The sequence below is a fragment of the Suricata suricatta genome, chromosome 13 (assembly GCF_006229205.1).
Source record: "Suricata suricatta isolate VVHF042 chromosome 13, meerkat_22Aug2017_6uvM2_HiC, whole genome shotgun sequence".
In the NCBI taxonomy this organism is placed as follows: domain Eukaryota; kingdom Metazoa; phylum Chordata; class Mammalia; order Carnivora; family Herpestidae; genus Suricata; species Suricata suricatta.
The window spans coordinates 42,597,240-42,617,189 of record NC_043712.1 but is presented as its reverse complement, the minus strand read 5'-3'; the positions used below and the strand labels follow the sequence as shown (position 1 = coordinate 42,617,189).

At 32.6% G+C, this 19,950-nt stretch overlaps 2 protein-coding genes across 2 annotated transcripts in view; one reads left to right on the top strand and one right to left on the bottom strand.

The window, feature by feature from the left end:
* IFT74 (intraflagellar transport 74) overlaps nt 1–19,950 on the top strand; it is a 77,780-nt gene that overhangs the window by 14,119 nt on the left and 43,711 nt on the right. The window contains exons 4-8 of the mRNA XM_029920925.1: nt 667–715; nt 1,767–1,865; nt 2,025–2,085; nt 4,662–4,721; nt 6,210–6,271. Of these exons, the coding sequence (XP_029776785.1) occupies nt 667–715; nt 1,767–1,865; nt 2,025–2,085; nt 4,662–4,721; nt 6,210–6,271 (331 nt within the window). The remainder of the gene's footprint in view (nt 1–666; nt 716–1,766; nt 1,866–2,024; nt 2,086–4,661; nt 4,722–6,209; nt 6,272–19,950) is intronic.
* On the bottom strand, nt 10,847–18,736 carry LRRC19 (leucine rich repeat containing 19). The gene is made up of 6 exons (XM_029920926.1): nt 18,651–18,736; nt 15,542–15,548; nt 14,869–14,958; nt 12,498–13,011; nt 11,660–11,845; nt 10,847–11,169 (listed from the first exon to the last, which is right to left on the bottom strand). The coding sequence occupies exons 1-6, from the start codon at nt 18,734–18,736 to the stop codon at nt 10,847–10,849; spliced, it is 1,206 nt and encodes a 401-aa protein (XP_029776786.1).

Sequence of the window (19,950 nt, the reverse complement as noted above, 5' to 3'; positions counted from 1 at the left end):
ACTGAGCCACCCTGGTGCCCTAAGCCTTTCTTAGATCCAGTTTACATTCAGTTAACCTGACCTGTAGAGTGTACTTACTATCTTAATAGCCCTACCTCTAGTCCCATTTATGTGATCTTTATTCCAGTTTCCATTATGTTATGATGTGAAGATATTAGTTCTCTTTTCCATATTTTTTAAAAGTAGGTTCCATGTTCAACATGGAGTTCAAATTCATGACCTTTAAGGTGACGAGTCACATACTTTACTGACTGAGCCAGCCTGGCACCCCAGTTGTCTTTTCCATTTTAATGATTCATCTTTTTTTTTTAATTTTTTTATTATGGGTCTTTATTTTGAGAGAGAGAAAGAGAGGGTATGAGTGGGGAAGGGGCAGAGAGAGAGGGGGACACAGAATCTGAATCAGGCTCCAGGCTCTGAGCTGTCAGACAGAGCCCGACGTGGGACTCGAACCCAGGAACCGTGAGATCATGACCTGAGCCGAAGTCGGACGCTCAACCGACTGAGCCACCCAGGCACCCTAATGATTCATCTTGAGTATCAGATTTATTGGGGCATAAATAAGGACTCTCAGAATTGTGGAGTGTAGCTGTGGTTTTGCTTTGGCTTTACTATTTTGGTGGTACTTTCAAACTGAACACTAATAATAAAAAAACATTTTTTTAGGTCCCCAGAGGCAAATTTTAGACAAATCTTATTATCTTGGACTTCTTCGGTATGTTCAATAAACATTTTTTTTTCCTATGCATGGTCAAGAAGTTTTAACACTGGTGTTTATTAAGATACCTAGGGGTCTGTAGATTTCTAAGAATTATTTTCTATTATAATTTCTGGTTAATTTGGCTTTGCTACAGAATATATGCAATAATACAAATAGGTCAAGATTAATTTATATATATGTGCATGTTAATGAGTGAGTGACTATACATCAAATTGACTGTCATATAATAAGAATAATTGTTTATTATGCTTCTTTCACTAATTAATCTGAAATATATTAATCATACCCCTGAAATGTCACCAGTTCTATTTAATAAGAAAGGGAAAGTACATATACTTATTTGTAATATTTTAGTGCAGAATTTTACATTAATCTATATTTGGTCAATTGCTACAAATGTTAGCCTAATATTAATTAATTCATAAGGCTCATTATGTCTCTAAGAATGAAGCTCTAAATTAAGAACTTTTTTCTTATTTTCTGCCTACCTTTTTCTGCTTAGATGTAGTACTTAGTGTTTAGTCGTCTTTTTTCCATGTTACTTTATTTTGTGTTTCTTTCATGTCCTTCTTTCTTTGTCCTTCTTTCATGTCCTAAAACCTTTGTTTTCTTTCTCAGTTCTTCTGGATTCTTTTGTTTGTCAATTATCAGGATCCTTTATCATTCTCAAACTTCTAGAAGGCAATAGAGGGAAGTGTACTTTTTTCCCAGTTTTCCCCCATCGCTCCTTAACATCCAGACTCTTGAATACTGAGAACAAACTGAAGGCTGATGGGGGAGGCAGAGGGGGAAGGAGGGTGATGGGCATGGAGGAGGGTACTTGTCTGGATGTGCACTGGGTGGAAACCAACTTGACAATAAACTATAAAAAAAAATGTAATATGCCTCCTTTTTGTCAAAAAAGCCACATAAATTGTTTTTCTTTTTTTAGTGGAACTTCACAAAGCCATTTATATTATTGTTACACATTTATAAAAATATGGTTGACTAGAAAGGCTCTTTTCTGGATTAGGATTATTGCTGACTTTTATTTCTTTCCATTTAGAGGTAAAATAAGTGAACTTACAACAGAAATTAATAAACTTCAGAAAGAAATAGAAACATACAATCAAGAGAATTCAGTATATTTGTCATATGAAAAAAGGTGAGTAGTTTTGCTGTTAAAATTATGCAAGGTCTTTTTAAGAGCAATATTTAATGTAATATGCTTTAGAAGTTTAATACCGAATTTGTAGTTACACATAATGTTTGTAATGTTCTGCTTATTTATGTGTTTATGAATATATTTGTTTTATGATTGCAGAGCTGAGACTTTAGCTGTTGAAATCAAAGAATTTCAAGGACAACTAGCAGACTACAATATGGTATTTGCCCTTTTCTGAGATTTTTTTGAATGTTTATATTGCTTTTTACCACTTTAAAATACATTATTTTAGATACCACATAATACATGAATACATGCTTATGGTGAAAGATTGAAACCAGGGAGAGTATAGAAATTAAAGTGTCCTTTTGCTTTTTCCTTCATTTCTCTCACCAGAAGTAATTTGGCGTAACACATATGTATTCTTCCACTCTTCTTAAAAAAATACATTTACCTGCATATAGTGAAACAGACACATATTTTTCCCTAACAATATTAAAATAATGATTTTAAAAGTAGGTAAAATTTATTGGGTACTATCATTTCTTTAAAAAAAATTTTTACCTTTCTATGGATGGTTTTTATCATGAAATACTAAAAATTTAATAATTTAGTGTACAGATTCTACCTCTATTTTTTTTTCAATGTTTTATTTAGTTTTGAGAGAGAGACAGAGTATGAGTAGGGGAGAGGCAGAGAGAGAGAGACACACAGAATCCAGAGCAGGCTCCAGGCTCTGAGCTGTTAGCACAGAACCAAATGTACGGCCTGAACTCGTGAACCGCCAGATCATGACCTGAGCATAAGTCGGATGCTTAGCCCACTAAGCCCCCTAGGCGCCCCTCTATTCTTATGTTTCATTCAAAATACAGTGGTTGCCTTCTGCCAAAATAGAGTAACATAAACACAGTTCCACCGTAAACAAAAGTTCCTAATCTTGACTTTCTGAAGAAATAATCTCCTTGGCTTTGTTCATAACTGCCCCAATCTTTGGGGTGATCTTGGCCCCATTAAAATTTCTAGTGTCAGAATTTTCTTTCTTCTAATTTTTTAGGTGCTCTAGATGGCAATGGCATTTAGATTTAAAGAGGAAAACTTTTATCTCACTTCTGTTAAAAAATAACATTACATAAAATAAGCAACATTCTACTATAATGGTTAGGTAAATTATGCTATACCTACTTGATATTGTTATATTGTACTTATAAACAAATTTTGCTGATTATGGAATATTGTAATTCTCAAATATGTTGGACTCTATTATCCCTAGTGAACATTTTGTAGAGCCTAGTATTTAGTATAGTTTTTTTAAATAAATGTTTTGTTCTAAATATAAGGAAGTTTTGTATAAAATGTGAAATGACATTAGATAAAACTTTAGTTTTACTGGAATTCATTAGGTAGACTACTTATATAAAAATAATAATGCTTAAAATATGTTGCTTGTAGGTATAATAAACTAAATAGCTGATACAGGGAAAAGTTTTAGCTGATATCTAACATATAGTAAGATCTCAAATGTTAACATTTTATTAGCACTTACTATTCATATCAGAAGTGAAATATGACATAAACTAATACATAGTACATTAATAAAGCTTAGTGTTTTGGAAACAATTACACCCGAATAATTGGCTTTTAGTGGTCTTCTTATTCAGATTCTGGTTCCACAACTTGCTAAATTTCTTTATCTGTAAAATGTGGATAATATCTAATTTGTAGAGTAACTGTTAAAATTAAGGAATACGATGAGCCCCAAACAATGTTTGATGCACGGCAATTATGTTAGCTATTGCTATTATCGCCTAACTTTTTGAGGTGGGCTTACATGGTGTTCTGTTTGTGCCTTACCATGGTTGCTTTTTTTTTTTTAATTTTTAGAAGAACAAGAAATCATTTTGCATTTTCACTGGTATAAATTTATAAATCTATTAATACGGTCTCTTCTGTGGAAAAGAGAGAGACAGACAGGCACACATTCCACAAACTTTTGTATTCTCTAGACACTTCTTTTAAGGTCAGACATCTTTTCAAAGAAGGCAAAGCTCATTACTGCTCACTTTGCCACCCTAAAAATGTGATTCATTGATTGGCCAAATGCATAGTATATACTTAGGTAGCTCAGTATTTGTTTTTATCTTAGAAGATAAAATACACTAATCAGCATAGCCAAATTATGGAAGGAGCCCAAGTGTCCATTGACTGACAGATGGATAAATAGGATGTGGTATCTATGCACAGTGGAATATTACTCAGTGATCAAAAAGAATGAAATCATGTCATTTGCAACAATGTAGATGGAACTAGAGTGTATTATGCTAAGTGAAATAAGTCAGTCAGAGAAAGATAAATAGATGATTTCACTCATATGTGGAATTTAAGAAACATAATAGATGAACATAGGGGAAAGGAAGGAAAAATAAGAGAAAAACAGATAGAGAGGCAAACCATAAGAGCCTCTTAAATACAGAGAACAAGCTGAGATTTGCTGACGGGGTGTTTGGTGGAGGCGTGGGCTAGATGGGTGATGGGTGTTAGGAGGGCACTTGTTGGGATGAGCACTGGGTATTTTATATGTAAGTGATAAGTCACTAAATTACTACTTCTGAAACCATTACTATACTCTATGTTAACCAGCTTAGATTTAAATAAAATAGTAATAAAATAAAAAGATAAAATATTTAGAAGTAATAATAAGTGACTGCTCATTATTTATAAGATTGAATGCCTATTTATGAATTATAGAGAAAATTTATGAAGACTAACAGAATGGGTTTTTTTGTATTTTGTTTTTAGTTGGTAGATAAACTTAATACCAATACTGAAATGGAAGAAGTAATGAATGATTACAACATGGTAAGAAAATTTATGAGTATAAGCAATAGACTACATAGATACCATCCAAAACAAAGCATTTATATCTAGAAATAAAACCTTAAACACTTTATAATTAGGTATTACTTTGATCTTAAATACTTCTATTATAATTGAGTTCCCTTAGTTGCCTTTTTTTTTTTTCCATTCAAGATTTTAAAGTAATTTCTACACCCAGTGTGGGACTTGGACTTACAACCCCAAGGTCAAGAGTTGCTTGCTTTACCAGCTGAACCAGCTAGTGCCCATTAGTTGCTCTTTTTAAGTTTCTTGCTGTAGGTCATATCTTCCTAATAGATGCTTTTAGTGTCTTTCTACATGGCCAGGTTTGAACTGGTCTTACACACAATTTTAGTTAGGGAGTCTCTACATTTCCTTGTACATAAATTAGTTTGCAATACTTTTGGTTTAATATTTGTACAAATGGAGCAGAGTACTCTCTGGAAATACAGTGGCAGCTTTGCAAAGTTTTATAAGAAAGAGAGCAAAGTGAATAGTTCTCATATGATCTCAGACATAATACTACTTTTGATGGATAAATGATAATTTGTGTTCAATGTTCTTAGATTCTTTGGTAGAAAACAAAAGGATAGTAGCTACCTTATTTTGATTTCAAACATTTAGAAGAAACCAACATACATATAGCTTATAGTTTATATACCTTATAATTTATTTATACAACTTTTGTGTGGTTTATAATATGGCTTACAAGTTATACAATCAGACTGTTCTGTGAAATCATAGAATTTATAAAATGACTGTCTTCTAATTTGGTGATAATTTGGTGAAATTAGTCTTAACTTTAGAACACAGGAAAATTTGCAACTTAAAAAAATATATATATTTTTTCGGATTCCCAACTCAAAAATATGTATATATTTTAGGATTTAATTTTTAAGTAATCTCTGCAGCCATTGTGGGGCTTTCAAAACCCAGGATCAAGAATCATGCACTCTACCCACTAAGCCATCTAGGTGCCCCTAAAAATATATTTTTAATGCCAGACATTAAATATGAAAACCTCTTTATGTGTTTTGTCAGTTGTTTGGGATAAGTCCAAATTCTAGTCTGAATATGCACAGGAAGAGTCAGTCAAGTAGGACTGGTAAAATTCTAAATAAGAATAAAACTTGTGTTGGCTCTTAATTCAGCTCATTACTAATCAACTATTGAACACCCAATAAATTCTAGATTCTGTTTACAAAAATTAAATTTACACTGGGTTATTTGATAGATCACTAAAGAACAGTGAATTATTTTGGTTTGAGATTACAATGCCTGTGAAAAAGACTTCCTTTTTCAGAGCTTATAATTTGTTCAGTGAAATAAGTACTGTATTCTTTTAAAACTTTGCATGTGGCATTAGGATTATGATCTCTCAAATTGTTCCTGATCAGAATAACTTTTAAAGAAGTAGTTCGGTTTAATGGTAATTTTTATCACCAACTTCTTTGTTAACTCTTTATTCAGCTTAAGGCTCAAAATGATCGAGAAACACAAAGTATGGATATCATATTTACTGAAAGACAAGCGTAAGTATCACCATTTAGAGATCAAACATTTACAAGTGAACTGTATTAGGTATTTTAACTTTGGAGTCATTTATTTCCTTATAAATTTTCTCATTTTTTTCTGTTCTTTTTTTTATTTTAAAATGTTGAATATTTACATAACAAATTTTATTGTTTATACATATATTATCTTCATTTGCCATTAAGAATCCAAATCCTGTATAAATAAAATTACTACATAGATTAGATAAATAAAATTTCTGTTTCAAGTACTTTTATTTATTATTGAGACAGAAAGAAACAGAGCATGAGTGGGAGACGGGCAGAGAGAAAGAGACACACAGAATCTGAAGCAGGCTCCGGGCTCTGAGCTCTCGGCACAGAGCCTGATGCAGGGCTCGAACTGAGGAACTGTGAGATCATGACCTGAGCCAAAGTCGGATGCTTAACTGACTGAGCCACCCAGGCACCCCCATTTCAAGTACTTTAAAATCTAAGATGGATGAGAACATCTCCATCTCTGCCATTTGTAATTTTATTTTTTAAGTTATTTTTAAAGTTTATTTATTTTGAGAGAGCACATGAGTGGGGGAGGGGCAGAGAGAGAAAGAGAGAATCCCAAGCAGGCTTTACAATGTCAGTGCAGAGCCTGACTCAGGGCTTGATTTCAGGAACTGCTAGATCATGACCTGAGCCAAAATCAAGAGTCCGATGTTCAGCCAGCTGAGCATTCAGGCGAACCTACTATTTGTAATTTTAACCTGAGCTTTTTTAAGTTCCAGTCTAATAAAAGGGACATTATTAGTGGGCTATTTATATTATTATCTTATTAGTCAATTATTAATTTATAATTAATAGTTCTATCAATGCATATATATATATATATATATATATGGATCTTTATATATAACATGTTTAAAGAACATGTGGCAGTGACAGCAGTGTTTACAAAGATGTAGATGTGATGTGGTTGTCTTGGTCTGTTTAGGATGCTATAACAAAATACCATAAACTGAGTATTTTACAAACAACCAGAATTTATTGCTCACAGTTCTGGAGGCTGGGAAGACCAAGCTCAAGGCACCAACATGGTCCCATTCTGGTGAAGGCCCTCTTCATGGTTCATACCAGGCATCTTCTTGCTGTAACCTCCCATGGTAGAAGGGGTCTGTGGGATCTCTTTCGTAAGGGCACTGATCCTATTCATGAGGGCTCCAGCCTCATTTCCTAATCAGTTCCCAAAGATTTCACCTACCACTGCCTTTGGGGCTTAGAATTTCAACACAAATTGTGGAGCGACATAAATACTCAGATAATAATAGTAGTTAAAATTAATTATTCTTCATTGATTTCTAGCCTTAATTAAGTACTATCTAAGGCAGTACAAACATAATAAGATAAACTGTCATTATACACATACCCCATACATATTTTGTCACAGAATTTTATCAGTATTAATCTTTGGGAGCAAGGATAATAATTAACCAAAATTACTGAAATTCTATAATACCAAATATACTGTCCTGTTAGTTATGCATATAGAGAGTAAATATTTGATAAAGAAGTCTTTTCCCACTTGCAAAGAAAATTCCATGTTCATGGTAACCAGGTTGTTAGTAGAAAATTTTCTTTTTTACTGTTATTTTTGTTCTTGTTTTAAGCCATTTAGCAAGTATTATCCCTTACCATACATAAAATACTCTCCTAGGTGCCTAAAGAATAAATAATAATCTATAATCCATGGAACACCTTATAGAGTTTAGAATATATAGGTCCTCATTTCATCGTTTATCTGCAGTTGTATAATATTCAGGTCAGATTTGTAAATATTATTTGTACATATTTTATAGATATTTCATCCAGAAAGATAACTCATAGATTATAAGTATAAGAATGTCACAGGCTTTTATGTCAATTAGGTTCATTTAGTTGAGGAAAAAGTTCTTAAAATATGGTAGTTTATCCTGAAATGTGAGCACTTTCAAACTTAATATCGGTAGTTTGTAATTGAGGCTGAGCGAAATTGGTTCTCCTGACCCTTTTAAGCAGAAATTTAAATTAAGAACAAAAGTTACCTTCATGAAATTTACTTTTCTGTGCAGCGAGATAGATTTATTTCATGTGTTAATCAGATGGTTAACATCTCAGTAACACAAGGCTCTACCTTGACTATACATTCAAAGGGAACAAGTAATTCCATGCCTTGAGAAGGCAAGTCAAAACTTCTTTTCATTCTCTTCTCTTTTAGTACCACCATTTAGTGTGGTACAACTAACCATCTAGTTTATTATGTAACACCTATTCATAATAAGTTAGTTATATTATACAGCGTTGATATATTACTACAAGATTAAGACACTGGCTTTAGTTTCACATGCTAATATTCAATTATAAGAGGCTTAAGAGATTAGATGTATAGAGTTCACTCATTCATAATTCTTATTCATTTTACTATGTTTTTTCAATATTCATATTTGCCTCTTAAATTAGGAAATGATATTTCGTTTTGTTTTAAATTTTTTAAAATGTTTATTTGTTTGTGAGAGAGATAGAGTCAGAGCATGAGTGGGAGAAGGGCAGAGAAAGGGAGACACAATCCAAAGCAGGTTCCAGGCTCCAAGCTGTTAGCATAGAGCCCGATGTGGAGCTTGAACTCATGGGCCATAAGATCATGATTTGAACTGAAGTCAGACGCTTAACCGACTGAGCCACCCAGGCACCCTGGGAAATGATATTTTGGTAAAATAATAGCTTATTTAGAAAAAGGTACATTCCATAATTATCTCTTATAATTGAGATTTAAAACAATAAAGTATAAATGATACTATCTAGTAGGAAATTTTACATGTAAAACATTATTATCCTTTATTGAAAGCATGTTTCTGTAAACACAGGCAAATATGTATCATAAATAAGTGAGTCAGTTCTGTTTTATAGGGCATATATATATCATCTTAAACAGTTTTTATTTTCCTCAGTAGACAGTTGAGCTGAATTTACTGTTGATGTAATGACTATTCTGCAGAATATAACATACATTTACATTATTTTTAGTTTCTTTTTTCTGAGGAACTATCAAGTACATAGGCATTTTGAGAAATTACACAAAAATAAAATAATGTATTATACTCTTATGTACCCATCTCCCAGCTCCATCAGCTCAGATCCATTCCTGCTCCATACAGACCTCTAGGCACTACTCCGTTCCCTGTATTATGATGAAGTTCTAAAGACATATTACTTTCTTTATAAATGTATTTTATTTAGTTTTAGAGATGTTCTTTTCTCTAAAAGATAGATAAATAATTTTTTTACAGCTTTTAATGGCACTGTTTGCATTAAGTTGTTAAAATTATGATCGCAGCCAGTTGAATTAGTAAATAATAACAATTAATAAATAATTAACTTGATACCCTTCCCATTAGAGTCTCAAGGCCATTGTTGTTCAAACTACAAATATGTAGTTTGGATCATTATTATGCTATGAACTCTTTGTAGGCATACCTCATAGAAAGTGTTTTATTGTCCAGTAAGTTTGGAAAATTCTTAATACTTAGTTCTTAAAGAGCAGAGAGCACTTTAGCTTATTGTAGTTTCAAATAAGTTCTATGGTAAAGAATCTTGTTTCACTTTGTTTAAACTATTTCCTATAGGAATGCTACAGTAATTTGGCCATGCACCTTTTGTCCCCTTATAAATATTTTTGAGCATTTTTCTGGAAATTAATATTCTCTAAAAACAATTTGGGAACCATTGCTCTATCTATGGGATCCGAAACAGCTGTCTCTGGACCAACGGAAATTTCTGAATTCCAGCACAAACACATTTGAATAAAGTTCTCACAAAAAGAGAGGGAAAACAAATAGATTTTTAAAAACAGGATAAAAAGATACTTGTGATACCCACTCGGGAAGCCACCATACTGTTGAGTTGTGAGGATCATACATTACGGTGATGGTCTTTCTTTACAGCCAAAATCAGCAGTAACCTTTTTTTTTTTTTTTTTTTTTTGGAAATCAGTAGTAACTTGTTAGGGATTGTGCTTACCATTATTCCTGTGCTTCAAGTACTAAATTTTCAGGAAATTTATTGTGCTGATCCTGGAAGCATTTAAAAAAATATTTTCCAAATTCATGAATTCATTCTATGAGCATAAAATCAATCTTTGTTGTATATTTAAGCTTCTTCACTTTGACTTGTGATATCCAAAACCTTTATTTTTCACTTATTCTAATCAATAAAATGTTAGTATAATTTAATATGTATTTAATCAAATATCCGGGCTAATATGAGAATCAGTTCATTTTAATTAATGAATAATTTACTTTAGGTCTTTTTCTTATTAGGATGTCTGGTCTCCTGAATACTGCTGAGAATAGTAATGCTTCTGTTGTAACCATTAGCTATCAGATAACGTCAGCGTATTTGTACACACTTGCTTAGTACCAATGAGAAAAACATGATTTTATAATATTCATGTGTTGTAATTAATATGAAAGTCTACTAGCCACAGTTTGGTGTGTCACCTGCTTAATCTCTATGTCTAAACTGTGAGTGAAACAGTAACATTTTTAAAGAATCAAACATTGAAGAGAATTAATTTTCTTCACGTAATTCATGAGTATCTATATATTTGTCTTCAATAAACCCATCGTCATCTAATACAAATGAATGTTGTTCATATATTACTGTAGCTTCTTCAGAGTTTGTATGTGGGGCCTGTGAAAGAGAACTTGAATTTCCAGTAAAACAGTCTTCATAGGTTTCTGCTTCATGCTCTTCCAGGCGATGATGATTGTAACTAAGCAGAAAATTATACCATATTGGGCATTTGATAGCAATAAAAATGAGGAATGAAGTCATCAGTACAGTGACTACCACACCGACAAGAAAAGCCCAGCTTTTTCCAAGTTTATGTTCTTATTTGGAATACCAAAAAGAGAAAGAGAGAGATTTTGTTAAATTGACAAAAGTAAAATAATCACAATCATATCTGTAATAACTCCATACTATTGGTATTAGAAATAAACATACATTCTAATTTTCTTTAAAACAAAAGTTACTAAAACTACAATAAATAAAGATACTTCATAGTGTGGTGAGAAAATAACCTTTTTTCCCCAAAATAGCTACCTGTCTTTGCAGATACTATCAATTCACCTAAGAATATTAATTTATACCTGTTGAGAATTGTGACTTAACTAGTCAAAAGCAAGCCTCAGAGAAGTTAAATAAGTTACATTATGGCATTTTATGGTAACTGGCAGAACTTAGTTTGGAAACCTAGTATTTTGTAAATCTTTTGTTGAGATGAGGAATTGTTATTTTACATTGTTTCTAGAAAACTAAAATTCAGTTTATTTAGTAGACTGCCTTCAACAATATTAATATTCAAGACCAGTACCTTACCTGAATTTTTTAAGTTGTTCAAAGAGCTATTAAATGTTGAGTTGGTAATGGACTGAAAATGGCTATGAAGATCTTCATAGATAAGTGGAGAAAATTTTGAGTAGCATTTGGCATTGTAAGGTACTGTTGTGATACGGTAGCGTTTCAGGCTATCTGGGTATTCACACGTGGTGATGTTCTCATTTTCTAGTAAATCAGAATAATATTTGTTATGGAAAATAGCATCAATATTATTAATAAATTTTTATGGTTAATATTTTATAATTATTTTTACCTAGAATTTTTTGGTTTATTTTCCTGTCACTCTTAAAGATTGTAAGAAAGAAACTCTTATATTGCCTAGCAACACAATAAGGGAAAGATTCACATTCTTGTTTATTAAGTTATTTTACCACTATAGTTCAAGTGTAGTATGTTTATTATTGAGTTTGTGTTATTAAAGTAAAGATGTTATGATTAAGATTGTGGTGACAATTGATCACAGGCAGAGCATGGTTTGCAGTTAAGTAAATAGAGCACCTGTTTTTACCTACTCTCCGGCAGAGTATCCTAAGAAAACACCTAAAAAAAAATTATTCTTATGTATTCAAACTGCAAACTTAATATACAAAGTGGTATCATTTCACATATATAGAACATTTAAATTATTTTTTAATTTTTTTTCCTGAAAAGCAGAGGAAGAACATCTATTCACCAATTAACTTTTCAGTATTTCTTCCTGCTTCCCTTAAACTTAAATAGTTTCTTATTCTTTAAAACCTGAGGTGAAAGACTTCCTGGGGTGGAACAATAAAAAAAATCAATCACATTTTGGTTTGAGTAAATTATGGTAGCTTACCTAGTGTCACATTTGAGGTGTTCAACCAGTTCTGTAAATTCAGCAGACTACAAGAGCAGTTCCATGGATTTCCATATAAAATTATTAATTCCAGATGAAACATTAGTGGTACATCAAAATAGCTTATCAAATTGCCTTGCAGATTCAGAAGTATTAGGTGTTTTAGAGGTAAAAATATATCAGGATTCAGCTGAAGTATTTTGTTTTGACAGAGATGTAACTGTTTTAGTTTATTTAAGCCTGTGAATGCACCCTGTTGAATTATGTGGATGGAGTTTGTACACATATTTAAAATTTCTAGGTTGGAGAGGTTACCAAAGCTGTTATTATATAACATAATGATATTGTTCTCAATCAAATAGAGTTCAGTGAGTAAAAAATACATCTGTAGAACCGTTGTGTCTGTAACATTCAGAGTAATTTGGTTATAACTGAGATCAAGTATAGTAACATTTTTATTGATATCCACTGGAATCAAAGAATAATTCATTTCAGTGAAATTATATTTGACTTCCTAAAAAAGAAAAAAATTAGAAATTCATTAGGAAAAATATTAACAGAATTTCCCAAATTTTCATATCCAGGTAATTAGATATTGGAAAGAAAATAGTTTTAGAAAATATTTCCTCTCTAATATTTTGATGTTACAGTGTGAAAAGGGTAAGGAAAATACTTTTATTTCTTTCTCGGGATGAAACACTGAAATTTAAGGAAATTCTGATAAATGTAACTGAGCAAAGATTCTAGTTTATCATATATATACTTTCTGTTATTATGGAAAGAAAGAATATGGGTATAATTCCAATTACATATTTGGAAATACATGGCAAATAATAATTCTCTTTTTTAGTATTTCATTGGCACAGATTAAAAAAAATTTTTTTTAATGTTTATGTATTTTTGAAAGAGAGAGAGAGTGTGAGCAGGGGACAGGAAGAGGGAGAAGGACACACAGAATCCAAAGCAGGCCCCCGGCTCTGAGTTGACAGCTCAGAGTCCAACATGGGGTTTGAACTCACAGAACCCAAGATCATGACCTGAGCCAAAGTCGTAATGCTTAACTGACTGAGCCACCCAGGTGCCCCTCATTTGTGCAGATTTATAATGAAATTATTTTAAAATTTGTTGTTTTTAAAAATCAGAGCTACCAACACTAGGGTTATTAAAGCATTAAATCATTCAGAAATACGTCTCAATATGTAACTTTATAGAATTAACAGCTCAAAGTTTGGTGTTTTAAAAGAAAATATTTATTAGGGCACCTGGGTGGTGTAGTCAGTTAAACGTCTGACTCTTGACTTTGGCTCAGGTTATGATTTCACAGTTGTGAGATCAAGCTCCTTCTTGGGCTCTGCACTGCGTGTAGAACCTACTTAACATTCTCTCTCTCTCTTTCTCTCTGTCCCTTCCCTGCTCACTCTCTCTCTCTCAGAAAAAATTAAATATGTATTTTATTGATTTTTGAAAGTAGTCTCTGTACCCAGAGTGGGGCTTGAACTCATGACCCCAAGATCAAGAATCCATGCCCTACCAACTGAGGGCCAGATGCCCTCAGAAAATATTTATTTTCTAACAGAAATTGAACCATGTATTGAATTTAAGAGCCAGGCAGCATGAAGAAGTGCTTTCCTTATTTGAATATAGATCCAAAACAGTAGTAATTATTTTGACCTGTTTTTGCAGTTAAAGTATCCCCCTAATAACAATAATGCAACAACAGTAATATTCCTCATAAATATATAGTTAAAACTTTTTTTTCCCCTACATGTTAAAGAAGAGTGTTTAGGGGTGCCTGGCTGGTTCAGTTGGTAGAACATGTGACTCTTAATCTTAGGGCCCTGAGTTTGAGTCCCACTATGGGAATAGAGATTACTTAAAACATAACAGTGGTGTTTATGTCCTGAAACTAATTGCAGACTTTATAGTGAAAACTTTTAAAGAACTAAGTTAAAAAAAGGAGAGGGGGACACCTGGGTGGCTCAGTTGTTTGAGTGTCTGACTTAATTTCAGCTCAGGTCAGGATTCCAGGATTGTGGCATCAAGTCCCATGTTGGGCTCCATACTGAGCATTGAGCCTGCTTAAGATTCTCCCTCTCTCTTCTCCCTCTGCTCCTCTCCCCCATTGGAGCATGCACTCTCTCTCTAAGATAAAATAAAGCCTGTGATATGTTTTCAATTTGTAAAAAAAAAAAAAAAATTTAAACTACTTTTGTCAAATTAGAATCCAGCTCACATATCACAGATTTTGAATATAGATGGCTAAACATTTAGTTGTGATAGCTTGGATTTTTGTTTTTCTTTTATTGTCTTGGAATATTTTACTAAATGTACACAAAGTATACCTTCGAAAATACTGGTTGTAAAAACTTACTGTTCTAGAAGACTGGCTTTCATCTGATAATAATAGCATGGAGAGGGGCCAAAACAAGATTGTGATGCATGTAGTTTTCATATCGCAAGCCTGATAGAAAAGAGAGTATTTTCATCTCAGTAGGATACTGGAACTTTAGAGATTATTGAGAACATTTGATTACCTTTTTCGCCTTGTAAACCATTTTTTATTAAAATATGTAAAATGTAAAACACGTATGTGTCCCTGCAGTCTTCCCTGCACTCTAACCTTAACAAATTGGAAAATTTTTAGAATGTCTCATTAGTTCCTAGATTGATTGAAAAGAAATTTAATACAATGGAAGTGGTTGCATATTTAAAAATTTTAATAATATGCATGAAAGAAAGTTGAAAAGACTATATTTATGCATATGTACATGTTTAATATGCTTATGTTATTTCTTGGTTTTTAATTTTAAGCATTGGCTATTGATATAATCCATTGACTTAAAACCATAGGAGAGGAGAGCCTTCAACTCTTTTTCAGACACTTCCTACCTTTATCTCCAATCCATCAAATACATGCTTTTTATCTCTTCATTCTCCAAAAAGTTTTGGCTAGATGAGTTTTCAGGGTTTATATTATCATAAATGTTACAAATGCTGTTAATGACTGAGCTATGTAACAGGATTGCTTTTCTGTTCCTGTATACTTTTTTCCTCTAAATTACTGTATTTTTCATGTGCTTAGTTTTCTTTTTTCTTTTTATATGAATTTATACCTAAACTCTCCCATAACAAATCTCTAAATAGTATATGCTTATTAGATATTTAATGTTTCATCTGCTTCAAGAAGTCTCTCCTTAGACCTTACTTCGAGTGAAATTGCTGGACTATTTTCTTGGGGAATCCCTAAATGTTATTATCTTTAGTTTTTTTTCCTCTTGAACTAGTTGGCTTTCTCAAAATGACTTTCAACTGTCTGAACAGTTAAGGCCAGGTAGCCAGCATTCTGAGAGCTTAGTGATGAAAAGGGTGGGTTTATCTCAACAATTAGTATGTGAACTTCAACTTACTCTCCCTGTTTTTTGCCATAACACACCTGTATTCACTTGTGCTTAGTGCCCAGGTTCCTTTTGTTGTATTCTCCCCAGAGGGGAAAAAGGCCTCAATCTTGTCCTTACGTAGGAGACAAACTTTACCTGGTTGGGCAGAGGCAAGGAGGAAGAATTTTAACTATGTTTTAGCCCCTTCTTCTCTATTTCCAGAATACCTGGTGCTGTGAATTTCTGAGCCATTTACGGGTCCTGCAGTATAATTTAAGTAGCTTCTCAGCTTGCCCCACTGCTGGCTTGGAAAAATTTGCTTTTAACTTTCGAGTTTCTTGGTTTTGTTGCTGTTGCCCTCTCTTCCATTCTCTTTGTCTATATGACTTTTTGTTTTCATTTTAGTCAGGTTTGGGGCAAGAGTCAAAGTTAACATGTACATTCATGATACAATCTTTAACTGGAAATTGCCATTTATTTGGGTAAACTCTTGTTGCTAAGTAATTACTTTAGTCATTTTATTTATGACCTTGATGTTTCTTTTTATCTGTTTTCTTAAAGTCAGCATTAGAAAACTATATTGCTAACAAATGATTCATTTAAAAGGATATAAATATATCTTGTTATCCTTATTGGCTTTCTGAAATGTAGTCTTTTAAGCTTTCTTATAGCATTTGTTGCAATGAGATAGTTAAAATTTTAAAAGGTAAGTTTATTCCATCAGAGCAGGAAGTAGAAAACTATTCAGAATGAGCAAGCCTCATTTCAAGTTATAAAATCTGTTGCTTCATTCGCAATGAAGAATTTACTATTATTTCAGTTCTGATTTATTTTAGTTCACTTTCTTCATTACCTTCAGTATGTTAATTTGTTTATGCTTATATCTCTTTTACATTCTCCTTTCCTATAGTTAAATTTATTAGAAAAAGCCACTGGTGTCCTAGGTTTTACAACTTGCATGTAGAATCAGAATCAGATTCTTTTAGAATCAGATTTAGAATCTGATTGTTTTAGAATCAGAAATGAGTTCAAGCTCTTACTTATTCCAGAACATTGTCCACAAAAGGGGATCCCTAAGTCGTACATAAAAGCTAGTTTGCCCATGTTTAACGATCTTTAGGGACATATGTACAGCTTTGTCAATGGCTTGTGTCAGTAATAATCAGTGGTGTAGTGAAGTTCTCAGTGATGTCTCTGGTAGGCTGCAGATGTGGGTAAGGTAGTGGTAAGGGAGAAATGCTATTTATTTTTTTCCAGAAATAAGTAGGATAGAGATCATTAAACGAAGCAAATAGGCTGCAAAGAAAATTATCTGATCCTAAGAGATTATGTGGAAAAGAAGCAGCTGAAGTATGTAATGGAGATCAGGCAGGACTGTAAAACAATGTGGGATATATGATCTTTATTTTCTATTTAATACTAATAATTATTTTATCTAGTGTGCTAAAGGTGTTAAATTACAAGGATTATAAAAGAAAATTTTTCCCACTTTTTGGATAAATTTTAGAGTTAGAAGCAATGTATATGCAGAGCTTAAGGTAGATTTCTGTATAAGAAAGTGTTCAACAAATCTCAAGCATTGTTATGTCTAAAGCTATGAAATACATAGATTGAACTATACAATCTCTGGGGCTTTTCATTTATTTGTGCGTCTTTTGAGAGGGGGGAAGATTTAAAGAGGAGTGGCTATTGACCATCACAACCTGAGTAGATAAATCCCTAGACAAAAACATTTGCTGGCATTATTGGCGATCCTAAAGAAATCAGGTGGGTAGGCCAGCTAGCCAGTAGATAGACTATGAAGACTGTCCTTGAGTCAGTTTACCCCATTTAAAAAGTTGGTTTAAAAAAGATAGCTATTACTGCCTTTTCCCTCTGATTGAAATTTTTTCTCAATTTGCAGTTTATTTTGAAATGATATTTGGGTTTGAATTTAGTGATTAAAAAAATAAATAACAAATAGAATAGTAGTTTCATTTAATTTACAAAACAAAGTGCCTTTTGACCTAGCTTACAGCTTACCATACAGAAAAAAGCTTTACACAAAAGTAAATAATAGGTAATGAAAAAGAATAGTGTTCTTATTGGTACATTTTCAAGTATAAGTTTCTTGGAAGTTTTTGGTTATTTGCTTTCTATGACTGTTATACCATGAAATAAAAAGATGCTGCAATTATGTTGGTTTTGTTAAATAAAATGTATATATAGGTTTGCCACTAAATATTTTAATTTGCCAGAATTTGATGTATTTGAAGATATTTACAGTTCATAATTAACTTCACTTTTGTAGTGAACCATTTTATAGTGTGTTTTTTTGCAAACATAAAAATTTTTATAATGAAAAATTTCAAGAGAAAACCTCTAAGTAAGGAAAATAGTCATCACCTCGTTTCAGCAGTTATCAATTAGTGGCTAGGTTGTTTTTTTTTTTTCATCTTTTAAATTTGTTTTTAAGTTAATGTCATTTTCAGAATGTTCTGTGATTAACATATTTCATAATGAAAAAATCATATAAATTTGATTAGCTAGATGCAACCTCCACCCCCCCCAAGAAAAATATTTACTTTGTATTACATTATAACTTTATTTGGGAAAGTTTTCTGTCCCTGTCCCACATGTATATTTCTAAGGTAGACCATGCGAAGATACAATCATAGTTTCTCCTCTTTCATCAATTAAAGAAAGATTTTTGTACACACTTAATAAACCTAAATATGTTTTTCTTTAATTCACCAGCAACCACCAAACCTATAAGTATGTAAGATCTTACCTTTACTTTTTCTTTTGTCGCTGAGACTCGTGTGCTAAGGAATCTACTGTTTCTTCTATACCATTAAAAAAAAGTATGTCAGATGATTGCATTTCACTTATGTTTTAACCTTTGTACCTAGTGGACACGTGCTTCAAAAAAAAAAAAGGCACTAGACTTCCTTAGCAAAAGATTGACTAATAATTTCTTAAAGTCATCTTTGACTTTTTTAGCATAACAAGTAAAGTGCTTTGTTTAACCTTTCTGTTTCTTAGTTACTCTTGAAAAATTTAAATATTAGCAAATTTACTTTGCAAGTTAAAGTATATAATATTCAGAATGCATACTTTAAAAGATATACTGTTAGAGTGATTTAAAGTCAGTCCTAAAAGTATTTTGTGTTTAGAAAGATACAAGTTGAAAAGATACCATCAAGTTTTGTGTTCCTGTGAGTTTCAACTTTGTTGTTTACTCATTTTTATGACACTGTTATTGGTGGTTTTACTGCCAAGTTATAACAGGAGCAAAGTGCTCAGAGCATCAAAAGACCTGACACTTGGCATTGTGTGGCCCTCAAAAAATGAGTTACCTTCCTTGTGCTGCAGCTTCCCCTCTATAAAATAAAATACTGTGTATAATACTAGTTCCCATATTACTACAGTAGACAAATCAAGCAAAAACGTGGTTAAGATGCATTGTTGATAGGGAATAATCATGGAGTTTAGAATAAGTTAGTTCCAAAAGATTAAGTCCTGAGCCTAGTATCCTTAATCTTTGATACAAAGAGATTGAAATAGATGATGACCTCTTCTGCTTTAAAGTTCTATGAGCCTATAAACTCCTGTCCGTTGAGCAGCAAACACTGTTGTCTAGTAATTGAAGTTCAAAGTGAAGATGTCACTCCCTGTTCAGCAGTGAGACAAAAATAAATAGAAATTGCAGGTTGTTTATTTGATTTTGTTCATCTTTTTTTTTTTTAAGTTTCAGTTATTTAAGTAATCTCTACACCCCTTATGGGGCTTGAACTCACAACTCTGAGATTAAGAGTCTCATGCCTCTGCAACTGAGCTAGCCAGACACCGCTGATTTTGTTCAGCTTTTACTTTTTTATTTTTTTTCCATATTATTTTATTGTCAAATTGTTTTCCATACAACACCCGGTGCTCTTCCCCATAAGTGCCCTTCTCCACCACCACCTCTTTTCACCCCTCCCCCTTCCCCTTCAACTCTCAGTTCATTTTCAGCATTCAATAGTCTCTCAAGTTTGCATCCCTCTCTCTCCCCAACTCTCTCTCCCTCCTCCGCTCCCCCGTGTTCTCCATTAGGT

What these genes read in the sequence shown, in the direction of transcription:
- LRRC19 (XM_029920926.1), bottom strand. Translation starts at nt 18,736, where the DNA reads ATGCAATCATCTGACATACTTTTTTTTAATGGTATAGAAGAAACAGTA. An exon ending in AAAGCCAGTCTTCTAGAACA is followed by an intron (nt 13,012 to 14,868) that starts GTAAGTTTTTAC and finishes TTTCTTTTTTAG; the next exon opens with GAAGTCAAATATAATTTCAC. An exon ending in CACCTCAAATGTGACACTAG is followed by an intron (nt 11,846 to 12,497) that starts GTAAGCTACCAT and finishes CTGATTTACTAG; the next exon opens with AAAATGAGAACATCACCACG.